Source organism: Cupressus sempervirens, chromosome 7, assembly GCF_028749045.1.
Source record: "Cupressus sempervirens isolate cs-2001-9-10 chromosome 7, ASM2874904v1, whole genome shotgun sequence".
NCBI lineage: Eukaryota > Viridiplantae > Streptophyta > Pinopsida > Cupressales > Cupressaceae > Cupressus > Cupressus sempervirens.
Genome location: NC_143124.1, coordinates 301,710,231 through 301,731,844, shown reverse-complemented (window position 1 = coordinate 301,731,844; position 21,614 = coordinate 301,710,231). Strand labels below are relative to the sequence as shown.

Below are 21,614 nucleotides of genomic sequence, written 5' to 3'. Positions count from 1 at the left end.
ACTAATTAACATACTTATTAATTATTTTAAATTACATTTTTAAAGATTGCTATATTTTATTAGTTAATTATTGTTCATTATCCCCATTAAATTTCTCAACTTGTTTTCTTTATTCTTAACTCTTCACCATTTAAAAAGTTTATTTTTAAATAATTCATTTAATAATTTATTCTTCAAAAATTAGTATGAAATCTTAAGATATCTTTCACCAAATAGCACAAGGTAAGGACTCTGGAGATCTTGTTAATTTATTGATATAATTTGAATTTAACCAATAACCCGAAGGATTTCCTTATATTATCTTTTCCTGGCCTTTGGACAAAATTGCCCTTACAGAGATTTGATTGATACGTATTAAGATCTATTCAAGTCCTCTAATATTCGTTAAACCCCTATAACCCTTACCAAGACTACCAGTCGCTGATCTCCAGTGTTCATTTTCTAGAATGGCTTCTCGCTACTCATCATTCACGAGATGTGCAAGATCTGCAATGCATCACAGCGGCAGAAGAGGCTCCTCGTCATCATTCAGGCCGTCAAACACTAAACCCACTTCATTCACAAACCCTAACAGTGCGAGCACGCGAAGGCGCTGGGCCATGACATTAATTCCACTGCACAATGCAGTTGCAGACGCAAAGCTCGTATCACATTTGAGTGTCACCTCGAGGAACTGCAGTGCCCTTGCTCTCGGTAATCTCTTTAGCATTTTCATTCCTGCCCCTTGTTCTTCTCTCAAATGGATTGAAAATCACTTTAAAAAGTAAAATAATGCACGAGTTGGACATTATGTTGAACATTACTTAATGCATATTATTCCATAGCACCACTTTTCTCTTTGTTTGCTTATGTTTGTTTTGGATTGGATTGAACATTGCTTTCAAGTATAACATCAAATGTATATCACAACATGTTTCCCTATTTTAAACTTTGGGATGTTAATAATTGGTTCAAACCCATTGGTAAGCTAGTCTTTTAGGCATTTTGTCGAAAACCTCCACACCCAATATTGCATAGCAACAAAACGATTTTTCTAAATCTGTTGCACAGGAAGATTAAAACATGGTTTGGGAGTTAGACTGCAATAATCATGTAAATGGAGTTGTGTGATGTACATTTCAATCCTCCTTTAACATCAGTAATGTGATGTAAATTTAAATCCTCCTTTAAAATCAGTAATTAATCATCTATAGCTTTAGCTGGGAACTGACTACTAATAAGTAGGAGGTATTTGCCACAGCTAGTCAAATTGTGCTATTGTTATCAGGATTCAGCTGTGAAGTTTTTGAGACACAACCCATGTTTCATGAGTAGTGGTTCACAAGAGCCCATCTCTCATGAGAATGAATGGAATACTTAACCCAGTTGAATTCTGGTAGCACAAGCTGAATATTAATTTGAGATTATGTGAAGTTTCTAACTGTCAAATATTCATGTTTCATTTGGTGGCAATTGGTTCATGTACAATTGAATCTTACCTTTCAGAAATAGTCAGATGGGCTGAATTGATCATGCATTTTCATGCAAGCTGAAGCGAAGGGCAGAAATGTGTATGAACTATGAAGTACTAGTGTTTAAGTAAGAGTTGATCTTGTAACTAGCCCTGTTGGCTGGCAATTTAAACCCATGTATTCCTTGTCAGTCAAGTAGACATATTCTGACAATTCTAAGTATCTATAAGTTGAGTAGGATTGATCACAGCTTTTTCTAGGAGCTGCTAGATTGTGACTGCATGTAAAACTATACAACTTTACTTCCTCACCTTGTTTTTGCATTGTAATTGATTGGAAAAATGCCCTTGGAGTGGGAAATACAAATGGTTTAAACATTCCATCGATATTTTTTTTGCCAAACACATTTTTAATTCTTAGAAATATTAGTATGGATTTATTTAAGCAGGATCAATGCATGGTTGAAGGGTTAAGTTATTATTATTTTTCAGGATTTCTCCAAGTTTTGGGGATTGGGATAGGTTTTTGGAATGACAAATTTTCATCCAGCTTTTGCAGTTTGCAGGGGGATGTCCATTTTTCTATTAAATAGTGAGGGGTCTATTGGGCCTTTGCCTATGAAAAACCAAGATCTAACAAAAACAAACCAACAAATATCAAGGTGACAGAACAAAAATAACGAATTAAAACTTCTCATGTTTAAAATCAGATTTAAGAATTATATGGCTAAAAGCTTTCTGCCTAGCGTTGTATTTCCTACAATCAACTAGAGTCCAACCCTCCAAATAATCCAACAAATCACAAGTAGGCGCTGTATTTAAAACTTCAGAAATTAATATTTCAAGTCGCTCTTTCATAGAGGACCTCAAATACTCTCTTTGGCCAGAGACTCAACTTAGAAAAATAACTTGGTGAAGCTAAAGTCTTTCTTATGAGCCTCACAAGATGGGGAAATAACCTTTAAAACAATCTCTGGGGGCATCCTATCTCTCTAGCCTTAGGAAGCGGGGCCATCTTTGGAGAGACTATTATTAGTTGTGTTGCCTTGGTTGTGGCAACTAGGTAGCGAAAGCTACTTGAGGTGAGAAAACAGGCAATAAAATAGGGAAATCTCTAAAAACCACTTGACAATGATGCCTCACCCATTTAACTTGGAAACATGTACTCTACATTTAGAGCGTTTAAGTGAATAATCTAGCACAAGACGATTGTAAGAAAAGCAAGATCTACGATAAAAGGGAACCTTTTGTAATCCATTGGTCTCTTCCACAAGTACTCACCAACTTTAATTGTATCTCTTGCAATTAGTGTTACATGGGGATGCGTTCCCCCAAACCCTAATTTTTTAAGAATGGGGATGTCCTTGGGACTTGACGACGTTGTTCCCAAGTCCCCAATTGTGTTGCCCATCAATGACCAATTGCCACCTGAGGCCCAACCTCTTGAGGGATGATTAAAGGCATCCCTTGACTACATTTTGACATTTTGTACTTGCTTTGATATCATGATACTCATTATAATCATCTATATGATATTTTTTATATAATAGAAATCTTTCATTTGCTGATTCAACGATTTAAATTTTTATTTAGTACACAGTATTCTAATTTCTAATTATAAGTAGTATTTGGCATTTGTAGTTTTGCTATTTAACTTCTTAATAGTCTTATGTATCTTTTCATAACTAACATTTAAGTACCATATGCATAGTATAAACTTATAAAGTATATACAACACCCCTTGCTCCCACTCACTCATCGATTCAAAATTAAGGCTCTTTGTCCCAAATGTGTTGGAAACCCATCCCCTATTACATCGTTATCTAATCCCCAACGATAATGTAACTATGTGTGCAATAGACTACACAAAAGGTCCATGTCAACATGGATTTTGACAAAGGTGAGTGACAATGCAAACACATTTAAGAGATACCACCAAAAACTTTTAAGAAAAACTTGATAGCAAACAATAGTACATGGCAACCTATACTCCATAACAAAATATGGTAGTTGAGAGAAGGAATCATACAATCACAAAGATGGCTTAGTGTATGATGGAGAATAGGAGAGTTACTAATATTTTTTTATATAAAGTAGTTTACACTACAATCTCTCTTCCCACAAGTCTCCAATTCAAGCAGGAAAGGAGAACACTATAGGGAAAGCTTGGTTTGGGAGGAAATTGTAGGTGAGTCAAATTAAGGTTTTTCAGTTCTATTGCATGTGTTTGGATTTTAGATGCAAATAAAGACAATCTCTTCCATTGTTACTTGATGTGAACATCTAGTGTCCATTATCCATATATCCTTTTTCTCAATTAAGGAACTAGGACTTTTTCTTCAATTATAAGGGTTTCATCTTTGATAGCAATAAAGACAATCTCTTCCTCACTCTTTTCAGATTCATCATCGATCACACGATCACTAGAAGCATAATAACATTTCTTATGATATCTAGGCTTGAACTTACTCAGTTTATTCTTTATTCTTTAGGGGCTCTTTGAGGACATCTAGATGCGAAATGACCAATCTTATTAAATGCAAAACATTTCAAAAGCAATTTTGCTTTATACTTATCTTCACCTCTTGATAGTCTCTTTGCAATCATAGCTTCCAATTCATCTATCTTTCTTTCTTTCTTTCTTTCATCTTCTTCAATCTCTTCACATTCCTTAACATTTCTATCAAAACTTGTAGAAGTAGTAGAACTTGTAGAATTGTCATAGTCAACCTTATTATTTCCTTTAGAGATAGTAGTTTTAAATGCCGATTCTACTTTAGGTAAAGCATATCCAAGTTTAATCATTTCAAAAGTAGATAACTTACCAACTAGTGCATCTCTTGTCACATCTTGAGTTGTTTTGATCTCCTCATTCGCAGAAGCCTTGGTGTCATAGAAAGATGGAAAGGATATGAGAAGCTTTGACACAATTTCTTCTTCTGTAACAGTTCCTCCAACAAGTCTAATTCCATAAACAATTTCTGTTATCTTCTGCACATATGTTCTAATTGTCTCATCTTCGCTCATCCTCATAGATTCCAATTTTTCTTTCAGACTTTGTGGCATTGTAGTATTCTCACTCTTAGTTGACAACAAAATTCACAGAATGACTAGTGACAGTTTAACAAACAGTTGGTGCTCAGCATAAAACAAGGTTCAGAATTCTCTGATAATTATGATCAACTATTCCCCTTTGATACTTGGTGCATTTTGTTAAACAGTTGGCATGTCATTAAATGCCTTGAGTAAAAAGATGGTTATCTTCAATTTTCTGTTGCTTGAAACTAGCTTGAGAAAGAAACAATTAATCTGATATAACTCAGAGTGCCGGTTATGCTCAAAACCACGCCATGGATTTATTACTGATTATCCAGTTTTCACATAAGTTGCTAAACTGCTGATGCATCACAGACAGTCGTTCACTTTTAATATGTGTAATATAAAGCAAATATGAGAGGAGGGAACAGAGACAGACCCATGATCCTTGCGTATCACCTACTGGCAGGGAGATCCGATTCTACTGTGCGGTGGCAGCTTGTCTTCACCACCAACTTGAGCTCACTATCATCGGAGTTCTGTGAATTCCTTCCTTGACTTGGCTGTACTAAACACGCCTTCAAAGACCTTTCCAGACTTCCCTCGATTGCCATCACTCTACTGCCGATGCCTTGCTGGATGCTGGGAAGTCGTTCTTCACACTGGATGCAACCTGTGACTCCTTGTGGTCTCACGGCGACTGGCAACCAAGAGTTCCTACACTCACTGCTGATAACAACTTTATCCTTCCCGACTGAAATGGAACTTATGCTACTGTCATTCCCTTACTAATGTGCAGGTGCCGGCTAACACTTCTGTCACTACGTCCAATCCTGCTAAGACCAGAATCTGCTATATCATCAATCAAACTTGGTACTAAGTCTGCTACTGGCCAAGTCACTTCAAATTTCTAGGTATTTCGATTCACCCAACCATAGTAGTTGAACCCATCACTAGGTTTTCATCTAGCTTCACTCATTCCCAAAAGGTTCGTCGTCTTTTGGAAAAACCAGTCACGTTAAAGCAACCAAAACTTTCAACATATTCAGTTTGTAAATTCTTGTGTGTCCAAATCCCAAGGCTGAGTCTCTTATTTATAACCTCAAAGTGAGGGAAAAGCGTTGGAATAAGAGATGTGGGATAAAACAACAATTTCGTCCAGTAGTCACTTAAGTCACTTTATAAAGTAAATGACTTTATAAACATAAAGTAACTTTATCAAAGAACTTTTAATTTAATAAATGATGAATTTAAGATAAATCTCCTATGTGACTGGTAAGCATCCTGTCCGTTGATGCCGTTATTCTATCTAGATGTGGAGATAGATTAACTTGGCACCATAACACTAGTGCGGGGAAGGGGACATGACAGGCTTTCTTGTTGCACAAACTTGTCACCTTCATAGATTGATTGCAATTTCCTCCAAATCCCATCAGCAGTATCATGTTCCATCTCATTTGAATATTCGGTATCATCTAAGGCATTGAACAAGGCTTCCTTAGCAATCATATTGTGCTAAATTTCTTCAACTGCGCTTCATTTGCATTCTCAAGATCTGAAATCTGACAGGATCCTTTGTAATGTTCCACTGCTCTATACCCTTGCAAATCAGATGTGTAATCATCCTTCCTTTCCATAGTGCATAGTTAGTTCCATCAAACTTTAAAATTTCCTTCTAAAAGGTCATTGCAGATCTCCTCAAGTGGTTAAGCTTCCAAAAGACGACCAAATAGTTCTTGTACCTATTGTTAGAAATAACAATGCATAACAAACAACTTTGGAGGTGGTGTGGGTGAGGGTGGGGGTGATCAGTTGTGACTGAACTAAAACATTGAACCATTCATCACATATCAGATTTTTGTAAACTTAAAGACAATGCAAAGCAAATAACACATAACGCTAGATCTTTCTGCATGGAAATCTTATTAGGGGAAAAACCATAGTGGGGATCAAATCCACTAGATGATTTACTAGCACATACAATAACTTGTTAAAGGTAGTTGAAGACTGCAAAGCATTAGGGCACTTGCTTGGAGCTCATTAGCCTATTGCAACAAGGGCAACAACCCAGCTTGGACAACAATCCAAATACAGTAAGGACAACAATCCAATAAGTAGACAACAATTCTCTGAGATGAATTGTCAGAAAGCATCAACTATGCCAAAACAATTCCTTTGAAGTACATGATTAGATTCCACTCTTGCCTCAATTATCTCCGATCTCTGCCTCTGATCCAAACTCACATAATCAGCTTCGCATCATATTATTCTTTCCATTCGCATACTCATACACAAACACATATGCACACGTGCTCCTTTATACAAGTTCTTACACTTATTAGGTCGGATCAATATGAGACCTAATTACAAAATAAATTACATCAACCAATCCAATTCCATAAGTGTCAGCTAGAACACACATAGAAAACATAACAATATCAATCAACTTGCTGCCAACCAATGATTAATCATAATAATCCAATCAACACGTTTCTTGATTGAGTGGGCCAGGTAAAAGTTTTCCTTTCACTATTCGACGAGCAAATTGACTTCCACGTCTTCAATTGTCAAATAAATCCAAATGTAGATGCAAATCCAAGTCTTCATGTTGTATCCAAAATTGCATGCCAAATTCTGTTCCACCGAAACTCACTGAAAAGTATATCGAACCTTCGTGTGAAATAGTTCTCTGCAAATACTGTTTGTAAGTAGTTATCAACAAAACTTCTCTAACTTCTCCCAATCAACTTTGAAACACAATCAACTTTGAAACACATGTGATGACAAATATTGCATGTAGTCTCACCAATTATCATCTGATAAGGTTTGCTAGCTCAGGTTCAACAAATTGTGTCCACTGAAATTCTCTCTGCCCTAGTCATCAACAAGTATAAGAATATTATAAAGTTTTTTTAATGGTTTTTTTAGTTAGTCTTTAGGTTATTGAGTAGTTTCCATTTTTGTCCTTAGTTCACAATTGTTTCTTTTAGAAACATCGTCTTTGTACATCTATATAAGGAGCTTTCGTCGCCTCTATTTAAATCAATTACAACAACATTGATTTATAGTAACATGGTATCAGAGCAGATTGATGGGATTTCATAAAATTTGGTCTTTTTTTTTTAAAATTCGAGTCTCTTTCATCTAGAATTTTTTCCAAAAATTTGTGGTTTGTTTTTGAAGATTTTTGTTGGAAATTCAAACTTAGTTGAGGGTTTTGATCCTGTGATTTTTTGGTTGTAGCCAAAGTCTCTGATTTTCAAGGGTTGCATGTACTTGCATGTACTTGCTTGTTGATTGCATGTATTAGTTTACCATGCGAAGTCTCGTATTTTGCCGCATGAATTTTTCTCGTATTTTGCCGCATGAATTTTTTTTGATGGGTATGGGTTTTCATAATATTTTTCCTTAAAAAAATTATGATTTTCTATGTTCCAAAGTTGCATGGGATTCCTTTGTTGGGTTTAATATTTGCTCCAAAAAAATTATCTTGTGGGTTTTTAATTTTTTCCTTCAAAAATATTTGTTGGGTTTTATCGTTTTTCCTCAAAACGAAGCTTTGTATTCTCTAATTTGTGTCTCGGATTATGTTGTTTGGTTTTGATCAATTTTTCACCTCAATAATTGTGTCTAGTTTTTCTAATATTTCTTTGAAAAAAGAAAATTGCATCCTTTTGCAGTGTATTTTGGAGCCACCTACAAAGGTTGGAGGGTTTGAGGATTTTTTCTCAAAATCACGCCAGTTCTCAATGTTTGTCTCTATCTTTAGGAAAGAGCAGCTTAGTTATCGAACATCAGGTTGGATGTTTTTGTGATGATTTCTTGGCAGACGTTTTGCTGATTCTGGGAGGGTTATTGGCAGACTTATCTTAGTGGCAGAGTTAGTAGCAGGGTCTTGCCTTTTGATGCAAATCATTTTGAAGGAGGGGACACCCTTTTCTATTCGTTTTTGGGCGAATTTTGGCTTCTTGGTCATTTACATTTTGCTGTTCCAGGTTGGCTCTCAGCAGCAGCAAAATGTTTTGAAGACATCAATTAAACAATGACCATTAAGGGAGGGTAGTAGAATATTAAGTATTATAATGTTGCTTTAATGGTCATCTTAGTTAGTCTTTTGTTTATTAAGTAGTTTCTATTTTCGTCTTTAGTTCATGATTGTTTCTTTTAGAAACATCGTCTTTGTAAATCTATATAAGGAGCTTTCTTCTCCTCTATTTAAAACAACTAGAGCAACAATTATTTACCATAACAATAGGGACATTGTCTGTTAGACATATATGTTGACATCAATGACAAAACATTAATGCCAAACTTAACCATCAACAATTCCTAACAAGAATTTCTTCTAATATCCAACGCAACATTAGCAAAGATTTTTGGCTACTTGGGTTCACAAATTCAAATTGGGCAGGTTTTGTTAATAACAAAAAAACCACTCTTGGATATATGTTTTTTAACCTGGGCACAAGTGTAGTCACATTGACTAACAAGAAGCACCAAGCAACAACTCTTTTCTTGACATAAGCAAAGTATGGAGGAACAGTCAAAGAATATGTCAAGCAATATGGTTGTGAAGGATGCTTTTAAACATGAAATCTCTCAAGAAGGGTTGCCACCCTTGTTTTCTAACAATAAAGGGGTACTAAAGCTTGCCAAGGATACAATCTTTCACGAGCATAGCAAACATATGGAGCTTCATTGTCATTTCATCAAGCAACTTGTAGAAGCTCGATTGGGAATGTTGCAGTATTGTCAAACTTGATCAAATTGCAGATATTCTTATCAAGTTGTCGAGTTCTAACAAATTTGTAAGATTTTGTGGTAAACTTGGTGCGATTAGTAGATTGATCATTAAGGGAGTGTATTAAAATAATATTATAACATTTAGTTTATAATGGTCAATTAGGAATAAACTTTAGGAATATTTGGTTATTTTTTCAATTAAGTTCTTAGCTTTTGCTTTATTATTGTCAATCTTGTCCTTTATGGATATATCTGTTGTATCTCTTATTTAAGGAAACTTTCACTTTTTAGTTTATTATGTAATAATTACATAATCATTTCATTATATTTTTCGTAGTTACTCTCCCCAACAATAATTTGTTATTCTCAAAAGAACTCCTTATTCCAGTACAATTAAAATGCTAGAACACTCACAAATAGCTCTCAATAATTGAGTTGAAGACTCTACAAGCTTCCTCAATGCTTAGTTCAACACTAGACATGTATATATATTCACAAGTATGAAGAAAGCTAAAATTTCTACCAATGACAATGAGGAAGCCAAAAAATGACAACTATATGGAAGGAATTCATTGCTTTTTGAAAACTGGCAATGAGGGATTTGTTGCTTTGTGCAAAGTGGTGTATAAGGAGTTCATTGCTTTTCATGGATTGGCAAATGTGCCTTTGCCACTTTCATTACAAATTCATTGCTTGATTTGTTTTTTTTGACCTAATTCTTTTTTGAACCATAACTTTTACATATAGAACTAAAACAAGGTGCTGTCATATCGAGAGGAACTCAAATATGCAATCATATTTAGGATTTGATTCTAAATAAATATCATTGTTACTCTTGCGACTTTATACTAGGATATCGATTTGTTCGCTTGGGCAATGGGTTTAGAAGCTGATGCTGACACATTCCGTATGCATTTAGATGCCCTATGGAGGCTTCTCGTAAGCCAACCATAGGCTTCTGGATGCATTTGAAGGTACCCGCAGGCCCAATGCTAAAAAAACATTAAAAAACCCAATCTAACTTAAGTTTTCTAATTTGTTTGTGCTCAAATTCAAATTTTTAGGTTGTTTTTTGCAATGAAACCCTATAACAGCCCTAGTTGTGAATGTTGAAGCATTCACAACTCATTTTGGAACTTTGTTTGCAGGTACAACCTACTTCTCTTTTGGTCTCCAGATTGAATTGTAAAGGCAAGTTCAACATTTTCGAAGAGGATCAATCGAAGGCCGAGATCGCTTCCTCAAAGGAGTTTAAAGCATTCAAGGTAATTGTTTGATCCCATTCTTGAGTATTTTGATGAATTTTTTCAAGTTCTTTTTTAAGATATAAAGAAGCAAGTTTGGGTATCTATTTTAGTAGTTTATTTTTTTTGCTTTTTTGCACTTGTATGGATGATGTTTTTTTTTTTTTGATCGATAAGAGGCTGAAGCCAAGATTAATTATTTTTATTATTGTGTGTTGTGTTTAATTATTATTATTGTTTATTAAATTTGATTAGAGTTAAACCCAAGACCTCCCATATAAGAAGCTCACAATTTATCATTGTGTTGTAGGTTCTTGCTTGCATGATCTTCATGGTTGTTTTCCTAATTAAAATTTATTTATTTTCTTATTGTAGGTTGCCAAAAACTTGATTTTCATTTTATTGTGCAAGAATGGACGCCAATGGTAGTGCTAATCAAAGTTTAGTGCGGGGCCAAGGAGAGCAAGGGACTAATAATTTCAAAACTGATATAGGATCTCCTTTGTGGAGACATACAACAAGGCTATCACAGGTTCCAGGAGGTGGTTCATACTATTGGAAGTGCAATTATTGTCAAAGTAACAAAGGAATGCCTTTCAATAGCTCATATTTTCGGGTGAAACTTCATTTACGAGCCCTGTTGGCAGAGGATTTGGAATGTGCAAAGGCAAAAATGGTACTCGGATGACTAGTGCATAAATAGTTTCATTTGTAAGAGAACAAGACGCTGCTGATGCATTGGTCAGAAGATTAAAAAAAAGCTACTATCAAGCTCCATCCTCAAAGAGCAAGATGCATACACCACTGAACCAACTGTATCCTCTCAACACCCATTCTTTCAAGTACTTGTACTTGGAGAGGATGAGGAAGAAGTGGGAATTTCAATGCACAAAAAAGGCCCATTGCACACTACATTTAAGATGGAGGCAAGACATCGTGCTGATGAAGCTATTGCACATTGCCTCTATGCAAATGGGCTTCCTTTCAACTTGGTGAGATCACCATATTGGAAAGAAATGATGGCAACAATCAAAGAATCACCAGTTGATTACACAAGCCTGGGGTATGAAAAGGTGCTTACTAATCTATTGCAACAAGAGAAGACACATATAAAGAAAAACCTTCAACCAATAAAAAAATCTTGGAAAACCTCGGATCTAACAATTGTGTTAGATGGTTGGAAGGATACAAGAAAGTGGCCATTGATTAATCTGATTGCAATGTCCCCTGAATGAGCAATGTTTTTGAAGGCTGTTGATTGTGAGGGGGAAGTGAAGGATTCTAAATTCATCTCTAGAATTCTCATCGAGGCCATTAATATGGTGAATAGTAAGAATGTGGTACAAGTGGTTACAAACAACAACAAAAATTGTAGGGGTGCCGGTGCTTTGGTTGAGAGTCGGTATGACCATATTTTTTTGGATCCCATGCACCGTACACTCGCTTAACTTGGTCATGCAGAAGATTGACACTCAAATAGATTGGGCAAAGAAAATATACCAAGAGGGGGAGGAGATACAAATGTTTGTGACAAACCACCACATGTCACAATCCATGTTTAGAACACACTTTGAATTGGAGTTGGTGAAGGTAAATTAATTTTTTGAAATCACTAGTTTCAATGTTTCATGGATTTGTAATTCAGTTAAAATTTATAATTTTATTGTCAATTAACATATTGTTAACTTGCTTAGGTTGTTGAGACCCATTTTGCATCTAATACAATTTTTATGAGACGACTTCGGAAGGTAAAAGATTGAACCAAATGGTCATCTCTAATCAATGAGGCATATGGAAGGCCTCAAATTCAAAAAGAGCCCAAAGGGTCAGGGATTTGGTCTTGGACGAGAGTTGGTGGGCTCGTGTGGCATATGTATTGGATTTCACCGAGCCCATCATGACTATGCTCCACGTTTCTGATACAAATACACCTTGCTTGAGGGATGTGTATGATGGCATGGACACCATGGTTGAGAAGGTAAAACATTCTATACAAGCACATGAGAGTGATCCCACATAGAGAGGAGCCTTATGCAATCAAGTGGAAGTAATCGTCCACCATTGCTAGGACAAGTTGACTACAAACTACCCCATTGCACCTCCTTGCACATGCCTTATCTCCTAGGTACTATAGTGAGGAGGTACTTGGTATGTCGGGTAGAGTTGCACCATTTGCGGATGAGGTTATTGAGGGGTGCTACAAAGCTCTTACAAGACTCTTCCCATTGGAAGAAATGCATGAAAGGTGAGGCTAGAATTTAGGTTGTTTGCTTCAAGATTAAAGCATTCTCCATTTGCAGTAAAGGACCAAAATAGAATGGGAGCTATCACATGGTTGTACATGTATGGTCAACCTTTCAAGCATCTTCAACCTCTTACAATCAAGGTCTTATCACAAGTAAGTTTTTAATTTTTTTTGTTTTATGTTTACCACTTGCCTTCTAGAATTTAGTGTTTCACACATTCTTAATATCTTTAAAATTAATTTGCTTTTCATTTGTATATTTTGTGACCACTATCCAGGTTGCTAGTTCTTCTGTTGCTGAAAGGAATTGGAGTACATACTCCTTTATCCATTCAGTGAAGTGCAATTGGTTGGGCTCCAAGAAAGTTGAGGACTTGGTCTTTGTCTACACCAACTTGCATCTTTTGTCACATAAGAGTGATCATTTCAAGGAAGGGACAACAAAGCTTTGGGACGTAGCCCCTAAATGTGCGGATTTGGATGCAACACTTCATGATCTTACTACACTTGGAGATGTTGATGATGATAGCATGGCATGTGGTGCATCTAGCATAAGTGGAACCCTTTTTGGTTCAAATGATCTTTCAACAGTTGGAGATGATGATGAGAATGTGGATTCTCTGTGCGAATTCTTATGCTTCAGACTCTGATGCATATTAGTTGATTGAATCTTCAATCATGAACTAAGTTTTTATTTTGTTGGAATCTCGAAGATGACCTATTGGAACTTATAACTTATTGTGTAAGACTAAACTCTAATGTTGAACAAGCACATATTGATATGAATTTGGAAATATCTTGAATTTTGATAAAGGGTGAAGTATCATAGTCATACTACCAAATGATTTGCTTTTGTATATTTCTTGCATTTCTTTGCATATACATACATACATACCTACACACATAGAGATACATACACACACATACATATATACACCCATACATACATAAACACTTCCTCCTGCATCCGCGTCCAAATTTTTATTTTTCCCCACATCCCATATTCGCTTCTTGAATCTGCTTCCGAATTGGTAACTTAGAATAGTAACTGGAATCAATCTTGGAACTATATCTCCTTTATTGAAGAATGTTCCAAGATATTCATTATGACCTCAAACCTTTTTCGTTTAGCTCACTATCCAAAAACATGCCATGAAGTACAAAATTAGATTTTTTTTGGATCCACTTATTTCTTTGTCAAAGGACTCAATATTGATTTTGCCTTCAATTTTAAGAATTCCTCGATATGATGTCTATCATTGCTCTTGCTCAGGTTTCTCACATTTGTTATCTTGTTTATGCTTCTTTGAGATACTGAGTTTTTAAATCAAGGTAAGCATAGTGCTTTCAAGCTTATCAATCTTGTTCATTGAGCTTCTTGAAACATCATCTTCTAGTTCCTTAAATTGATCATCTACTTCATCCTCATGTCTAGCCAAATTCGTTGTCATTCATCTAGCTGTCCTATTCTATTGGCTGCTCCAATTTTGGGCTCAAAGGGAACAATCGTCCGCTTGATCCTTTTGAGGGCATAACAAGTCAACATGCTTGGAAAAATACCCAAAGCCAGTTTTAGTACTATTTGATTCATAAAACTGGAGATGTTCTTCTAGAGATCATCAATTACAAAATATTGCTTGTCAATCCTACAAAATTCCGAGAAGCAACTGATTCCATAACTTTAGTGGTTGTTATATTAGTTAACTACACTCAAAGTAGTTGCAACAACATTTGTAACTTGCAATTGATTCGGTGCAAAATAAACTACAGACTGAAAGACATGGTTACTCTTAGAAAAATTTTAGAAGGGAAACAAATTCCAAAAGAATGGGCTCCTGCTCCTCATGCCACTATATTCTAGTCAATGCAAGTATTTACAGTGACTGTAGGGAAATATATGAGCTTGAGAACATGTATAATACTATAGCCAGTTCTTTACATTTGCCAAATGGTTTCTGCACCAAGATTTTTTTTAAAACTTTCAAAATTTGAACCACATGAAGGGATGATGAGAGCCAACCCAGTGTGTTTGGGCCCTTCTTATGTCCTCCCCATGTCCCTTTCTGGTGCTAAAAAGATATCAATATGTAAAGGAAGCCAAATTGATCAAAATATTCATACTTCATGTTCTGTCCGTAGTGTGAAATTGCTAGTTGTCATCAATGTTGTTTCAGAAACAACTTCTTGCAAAGTCAAAAGCTGATAATTGTGGAACTGCTGAAACTCATCAGTGCGATTCTGAAACTACTTGGGTGGTTGCAAAATTGGTGCCTGCTGAAAATTGATTGTTTTGTCAACATTCAAAATTATTTTAATGACTGTCTGATCTACTGCAAGATTTCCTTGAGATGATCTGGATTGCTTCCAGTCTACCTCTGAATGGAGACCAGATTCCATGTCAATAAAATATGATGGAACAGACCAAAATATCTTCGTACATGGTCTTTAGACACCTCCAACTGAAAATAACAGCTTCTGATCCATGTCTTGATCATTAGAACATTGCTACCTAGGAAGTTGGGAATCACGATAGGTATAATGATCACTGAAGTGCTGCTCTCTGCCTGTAAGTAATGTTGGGAATTGCAAGAGGACCCTCCCAGCTGCATGGTTGGCCCAATGCTCTTCTTTGAACCATTGCTTCTGAACAGTAGCCAAGATATTCTCCAGGGGGGATGATTCGAGTTTTGTAGCAAGGTGCCATATATCTTATTGCACGCCCTTCCACAAATGAGCCTTACCCTTGTTCTTATTATTCCAGCAAAAAAAATAAGTTGTCCGAGATTGTACATGGTCTGGTGAAGTTGAATTCAGCTCCATAATCACACCAGCTTTGAATGTAGATTGAGTTTTGTTGGGTCAAGGTCTTTCAATCTGCTTCTCCCCAAATATTTGAATAATGAACTTCTTTCTGATGGAAGACTGGGGTGTTTGTCTGAACAGGAGGTCCTTGCCTCATGAAAGGCTGAATTATGGCATTTAGATTTCTGTGCACATCATTTGGAGCCTTCAGAGTGGAAAAGAAGTCTAAGGCATGGAAAAAAGTTCACACATGATATATCCTTCCTTTAAATTATAATCATCCCCCAGTATGATGCAAGCCTTGATCGAATTCATCCCACATAGAAGATCCACAATGTTCCAAAAATTAGGTGACAGCCAGCTGCCTCTGATCTCTTCATCCAGGATATGTTCAAGTTGCTGTAAGCTGATTGGACTCACACTAAATAAGCAGACCTCTAATTTGTGGCAATTGGTCATTTTCAGGATATGGCAAGGTTTTAGCTCTGTAGCTTTGGCAAATTCAGTTTGTCCCATTTTAATTTCTTTTGTTATGAATCTGTAAGTGTAAAACTGGTCTATGGCTTATAGTAAATTTGAAGTCTTTGTGCTGCTATTCTCCTGAAGCTGTAGAATAGCTCTATGATGCAGACATGAAGAAAATTAGGATCACAAAGTTCTAGTGTTTTGTCAGCAGTCAAGAAACTGAAGTGTGCTGCCTTTAATCAGAAGAGGAAACTGAGTATCTGAGATACAACTTTGGAGCCATTTGCACCATTCTCCCATGAAGTTGAATTTTCTTAGAACAGGAATGAGGATGTCCCATCTGATATTACCATGGGCCTTGTTCTTGTCCGACTTGAGAATCATGCCTTAACTTCTTTGTTTGAACAAATCATTGAAGTTCATGAGTTCTGAACAACCACAATCCTGTCCAAGAATGAGCAATTACAATCATGTGGAACTCTGCTTTAAATGGACAAAAGCCAACTTGTTTGAGGAAAATAATTGGTTGTAATAGGCAAGCCCTGTTTTGTTCTGTAACTGGTTCAAGGGAGATGATTGCGATAATAGGCAGGTCATTGAATTGTTTATTTTAGAGACATTTTATTGACTTTTACTGATTGGTACATTGTGACACAACTGGAAAACCCACACTTTAACAACTTTTGACTGGCATCAACACCTTTAATAATGCCTTGTGGTTCGCTTCTCCATTAAAGGTCTCTGAAGGATATTTTATGAAGATTTCATTCTGGGTAATTTATCATTGAGCAATACTTGGATTCGCATTGGGTAAGCTCTGGCTTCACTCCAGTAACTCTTTAATCTCCTCATCCTTTCCAGCCGTTTTTAATTAATGTAGCTCAGTCAATACTAAGTAGGATTGAAATGTCCTACAATTAACGTTTTTGTAAAGGTTTACAGACCCACAAAGGTTATGAGTTGCACCATTGGAACCTAGGAAGCATTCCCCGATGGCATTCATGTAAAAAATACTGTTGGTCTGGTTTGTTTGGCTTCAACCATAAACATCCCTCCTGTAGTTTTACATGAATGATGTGCTTATTATATGGAGATATAAGGAAAAGGAAAAGGAAACAGTATAGATCTTTCCTACATGTTTTTTAATCTGTATAATCTATTTGAATTTCCATCTTAAGTTGCTTTCTAGTTGGGAGGGCTAGTTCTTAGCTATTTTTTTCTGAACTTTGTCTTGCCCATGCTCACATGGTTTGTTTTTTTTTTTTCTTGTTGTAAATTACCCATCATAGTTGGATGCAGGTCTTCAAGGATTCATTGATGCTGAGTTGCACACATTTGGTGTCAGATCACCACGAGCCAATAGAGCACTTCCAATTGTGCTTGACAAAGTACCTCTTTTACCTCCTCTTCTATTTGTAGTCGATGTTCTGTGAAGCATGACCTTGTAATCATCTCCCCACTTCTTTCACAGACATATGTATTAAGAAACTGATTATTAAATGGAACATGCCGAAGTTTAAAAACTATACAGCAAGCAATAGAGCTCTGCATTGTTCTGTTTCTGTGATGTTGCAAATAAGATAGATTTTGATCCCATGATTTGCATATTTATATTTGTTCTTTCCGTTGTGTATGATAGGTGGGGCATCATTTACCAGTGTTTGCTTCAAATTTTTTACATAATAATGGATATCATATGATTGATGATGCATATATATAGTGAAAGAAGTGTTTGATTGTTGATTGCCTTATGTCAAAGCTTCTCACAAGGAATCAACAATTATGTTAGAGACATCTTTACTATACAATGATAGCAAGTTGTCTTTCACTACTTGCTAGCCCACTCAAGAATTCAGTGGAAACGACTGCCACTGGTTTTCAGAAACTGGGGGCAAAATATGTTATCCTTTCCTCCATATAGGTGGCTTGGATATATTGCAAAATATATATCTACAAAACCATCTCTCCAATTTCTTAAACATCTTTAGCTAATAGGACTAACTTTATAGGATTTCTGTAAAATTCTTTCACAAATGTTGCACAATTTTGGAAAGTTCCTTAATATTCTATAAGGAAGTGAACCCTCCTTGAAATGAAATTTAATTTGTATCTTCTTCAAGGACCATGATGATGTTTTATTCAAGAACCATGATGATGTTTTATAAATCCATGTAAAACTCAGAGAATTTTCATTTACATATTTGCATTTTGCATTTCACAAATGAAATTCTGCAAAATAAAAGAGTAGAAATATGCAAATAGGTGGTCAGGCAAAAAATGAGCTATATTATATTTCCAAATCCATTTGACATTGTTGAGGCAGTGACCATTTTGTATGAGCGTTTCTTATATATATATATATATATATATTCGCAACAAATGTTTGCTTCTTGGCCAGACAATTAACACACCCACTGCTTGACAACTTTAGATTTGTGTGAATCTCCTTTAGCAACATGCTTTATATTTTTTTCACTACTTCACTGAAAATATCTAAAGATTGGGTAATAGTTTGTACACCTTTTGTAAGCACACTTCCAATTTAATGCTTATACGCATCACTTGTAAATATATACCCCTGATGGAAACTGCACATCGGGCAATGCTTGCATTTTCTATTTATAAGCTTTGCCTCTTTATCCTGACAAATTGTATTCCTGCCAAGGTAGTTCATTCTTTACCAAATCAATACCGAGATCACGAAGGACAGATTTACCCGATTTGTAAAGATTGAGTTGCACAATGTTCAACTTGGAAACATTCACATGTCACAAATCTTAAAAATGCCTTGCATTGAACCATATTAAGGTCCACTATTTTAGATTAAAGAAACAGACAGTAATCATGCATATGCTGTGAAATATGAGATGCTAATATGGAAAAGATTTAGGGACTGTTCAAATGATGCCCATCTTTTATATCTACATAACATGTTGTGATTGGTATCTTAGATTCTAAGTAGTAGCTTGTCTAGTTATGGTAACTTATGCTTAGCTTCTTTCTTTTTCCCTTTCGTGTGTTTATTTCTCAAAGTTCAGTGCAGGCCTTCAAGGATTCATACCCAGGCTTCTCTCGCTATGTCACTGTCAGATTTGTCTGAGCTGAGTGAGCCTTTTTAATCCTCAAGTAGAACTATCAGGTGATGTTTACAGCTTGTGAATGTGCTCTGTTTTTTGCCATTATACACACTGCTTTTGTCTGCAGGCAAGGTGGTTGATGTCCATTTTAAAGCCTGGTGATATGTTTTTCTTCTATGATCTAATCTCAAAGTGGTCAAAATACACACAAGAATGAATTAATTTATGCTTTTATTATCTGGTGTCGATTCAATGATTAGACAAATACCCCTTTTCCCTGTGGCTATGAAGAATGTTGCCACCTAATAAATGAATAGTAAGGTTGTATGAATGAAATTGGGATTTCACCAAGTAAGAAAACTTTAGAGCTCATCTGAGTTATCTGGCTTCTGAAACATTTGCTAGTGTGAATATGTTAGAAATATGGTCAAGTTAGGCCTAATTTTGGTTTTTGCATGGTATTTATATTTTTCTTAGACTGTTGATAATTCTTTTTGTATTTTAATATTTCAGTGGCTTTTAACAAATGGATAAAGTGGAGGGTTGATTAAGTTGGAGCAAATCTTTCTATTTACATGACATTCTTGGTTTATCTCCAGGATGCTTGATTATTAATAAGCTCTGTTGTTGCTTCACTTAACCAAGTTTACTACACAAAACTTGAAAATGATCTTTTGTCATCTTTACAGATTTTTTCCCAACTGTCATGACTGTTATCAAATTTCAACCTGCTAATAAATAAAGCATTGTTGAAGATCCAGGTATTTTCTTGGTAACAGTATTAATACAATTTTCTTTGTGTACATTACTTTTGAATCAGTGTTTTGTTTGACTTCTTTCTTCTGGCTTTTCTTCTTTTGCATGTTATCTTTGAATCAATTTCATTTGACTGAGCTCTGGATCATAGCTATATTTCGTATTAATTTATCTCATATTGGTCAGTGTAATGCATATTAGCACTTATGAGCAAATAGAATCAATTTGCATTATTGCAGTCAAAATGGAACAAAATTTGCACAATACCTGTTATCCTGGAGATTTGTCTTTCAAGAGGATAGAATTTCTACGTAGTAATATTGCCTGATATTTTCTATTGTCAAATCCCTTTATGTTGATGTCCTTTGGTGGTTTGTACCCATTTCTATTTCTCCTACTTGTAACATGCACAGCAAGATATATGTTTTTCTTGAAATTCTATGATCAACTGTTTCCTTTTGAGTAAAGACTTCCTATCCTACTAAAAATGTCAATTCAAACTGTTTGTAGTCAGAAGAAATAATCCCTGTAGGAGCTTATGCTTGCAGCTAAGTAGGATTCTGATATTTTAAAAGTTGTCGACTTACACTCAAGTCTATGCCCAGTTGCTTTTTGTGCATTCTCCTGTGCCATTTACTAACATTTAATGTGACATTGGTCAAGTTTGTCTAACTTGAAATCCTTCTCTAGATAACATATGATAATACAGGGTTATCATTATCTATCGTGTACTTAATGCAAAAGACACCAAATTTAAAAGTAAGATGCAGGGTAAGGGGAAAAGTATAGGGGAAGACAATGCTGCCTATATCCATTTTTAAGCTATGTAGTCTATCATTATTCCAAGCATAATTAGTTTACTGTCTAGTTAGGAGATTTAATGCTTATCTGCTTGTACTTCCCTTCATCTTCTCTTTGCTCATATGATATAATTGATTTCTCTGTGTATTTATTTATCATAGTTGGTTGCAGGTCTTCAAGGACTCATTGAGGCTGCTTTGCGCAATTATAATATTGCTTCTCTCTAAACGAATTGAGAGCTTTCAAAGTTCAAAAAGAGGTATAAAGCGGTGTTCTGTAGCACGCAGACACTCTCTATTTCTGTCACTTCACATTGATTATCTGCAAGCTTGATCGTGAAAAGTGTGGTAGTGCTGTAGCCTCAAGGAAGTGATTCAAAATTTTAGACCACTTAATGTACACTCTTGTCAGGCAGAAAACTGGTACTCTATTTGAGTAGGAAAATTGCAGAGAAGTACTGAGTTACTCAGATTTTGACCTTTGGAGAATGAATATGTTGATTGTAGGTTTGGTCAAGATAGGACAAATGATGATCTAGCATACACATTTTTACTGTAGGTTTGAATAATTTTTTCAAGGTGTTAAATAAGTCATTGATCTTACTTTTCTCAGATTGTAGGATTTCTGTGACCTAAAAATTGGAGTGTTAAATGAATTGGCACAAATCTCTTGGCATGACATTTTACTTATTTTAATGGTCAAGTTCGGACTGTTCAATAATTGACAAGGTTTTTCATTTTCTGCTGTTACATGTGTTGGTTTAGGGCCTATCTTTTTCTATTTGAATGTGACGTTTTTCACTTATTTCAAAATTAGATGAAGTTCAGTATGTTTAGTTATTGTAAGTGTTTTTCCATTTTCTGTCTCTATGAGCTTTACACACTAAGCATGACACTTTTCCCGTCATTTTTGCTGATCTTTAACTTAATTTTCATCTCTCCCATTAAATTGTATCCATCGATAACCTTAACTTTTTTGAATTTCTGCCAATCTCT

At 35.5% G+C, this 21,614-nt stretch overlaps 1 protein-coding gene across 7 annotated transcripts; it reads left to right on the top strand.

Annotated features, from left to right (window-relative positions):
* The first annotated feature begins 326 nt into the window (after positions 1–326).
* Positions 327–21,230, top strand: LOC149546615 (uncharacterized). 7 transcript variants are annotated; one of them, XR_016353757.1, is made up of 5 exons: positions 327–693; positions 17,285–17,373; positions 19,029–19,124; positions 19,752–19,823; positions 20,791–21,230. XR_016353757.1 is itself a non-coding variant. In XM_089791309.1 (4 exons), the coding sequence occupies exons 1-3, from the start codon at positions 447–449 to the stop codon at positions 19,083–19,085; spliced, it is 393 nt and encodes a 130-aa protein (XP_089647435.1). In that variant the 5' UTR covers positions 327–446; the 3' UTR covers positions 19,086–19,124; positions 20,791–21,230. The 7 variants fall into 7 exon arrangements, 3 of the variants coding, with proteins under 3 accessions (XP_089647435.1, XP_089647433.1, XP_089647432.1); XR_016353756.1 differs by having other exon boundaries at positions 19,024–19,124; XR_016353758.1 differs by lacking the exon at positions 19,029–19,124.
* Positions 21,231–21,614: the final 384 nt, after the last annotated feature.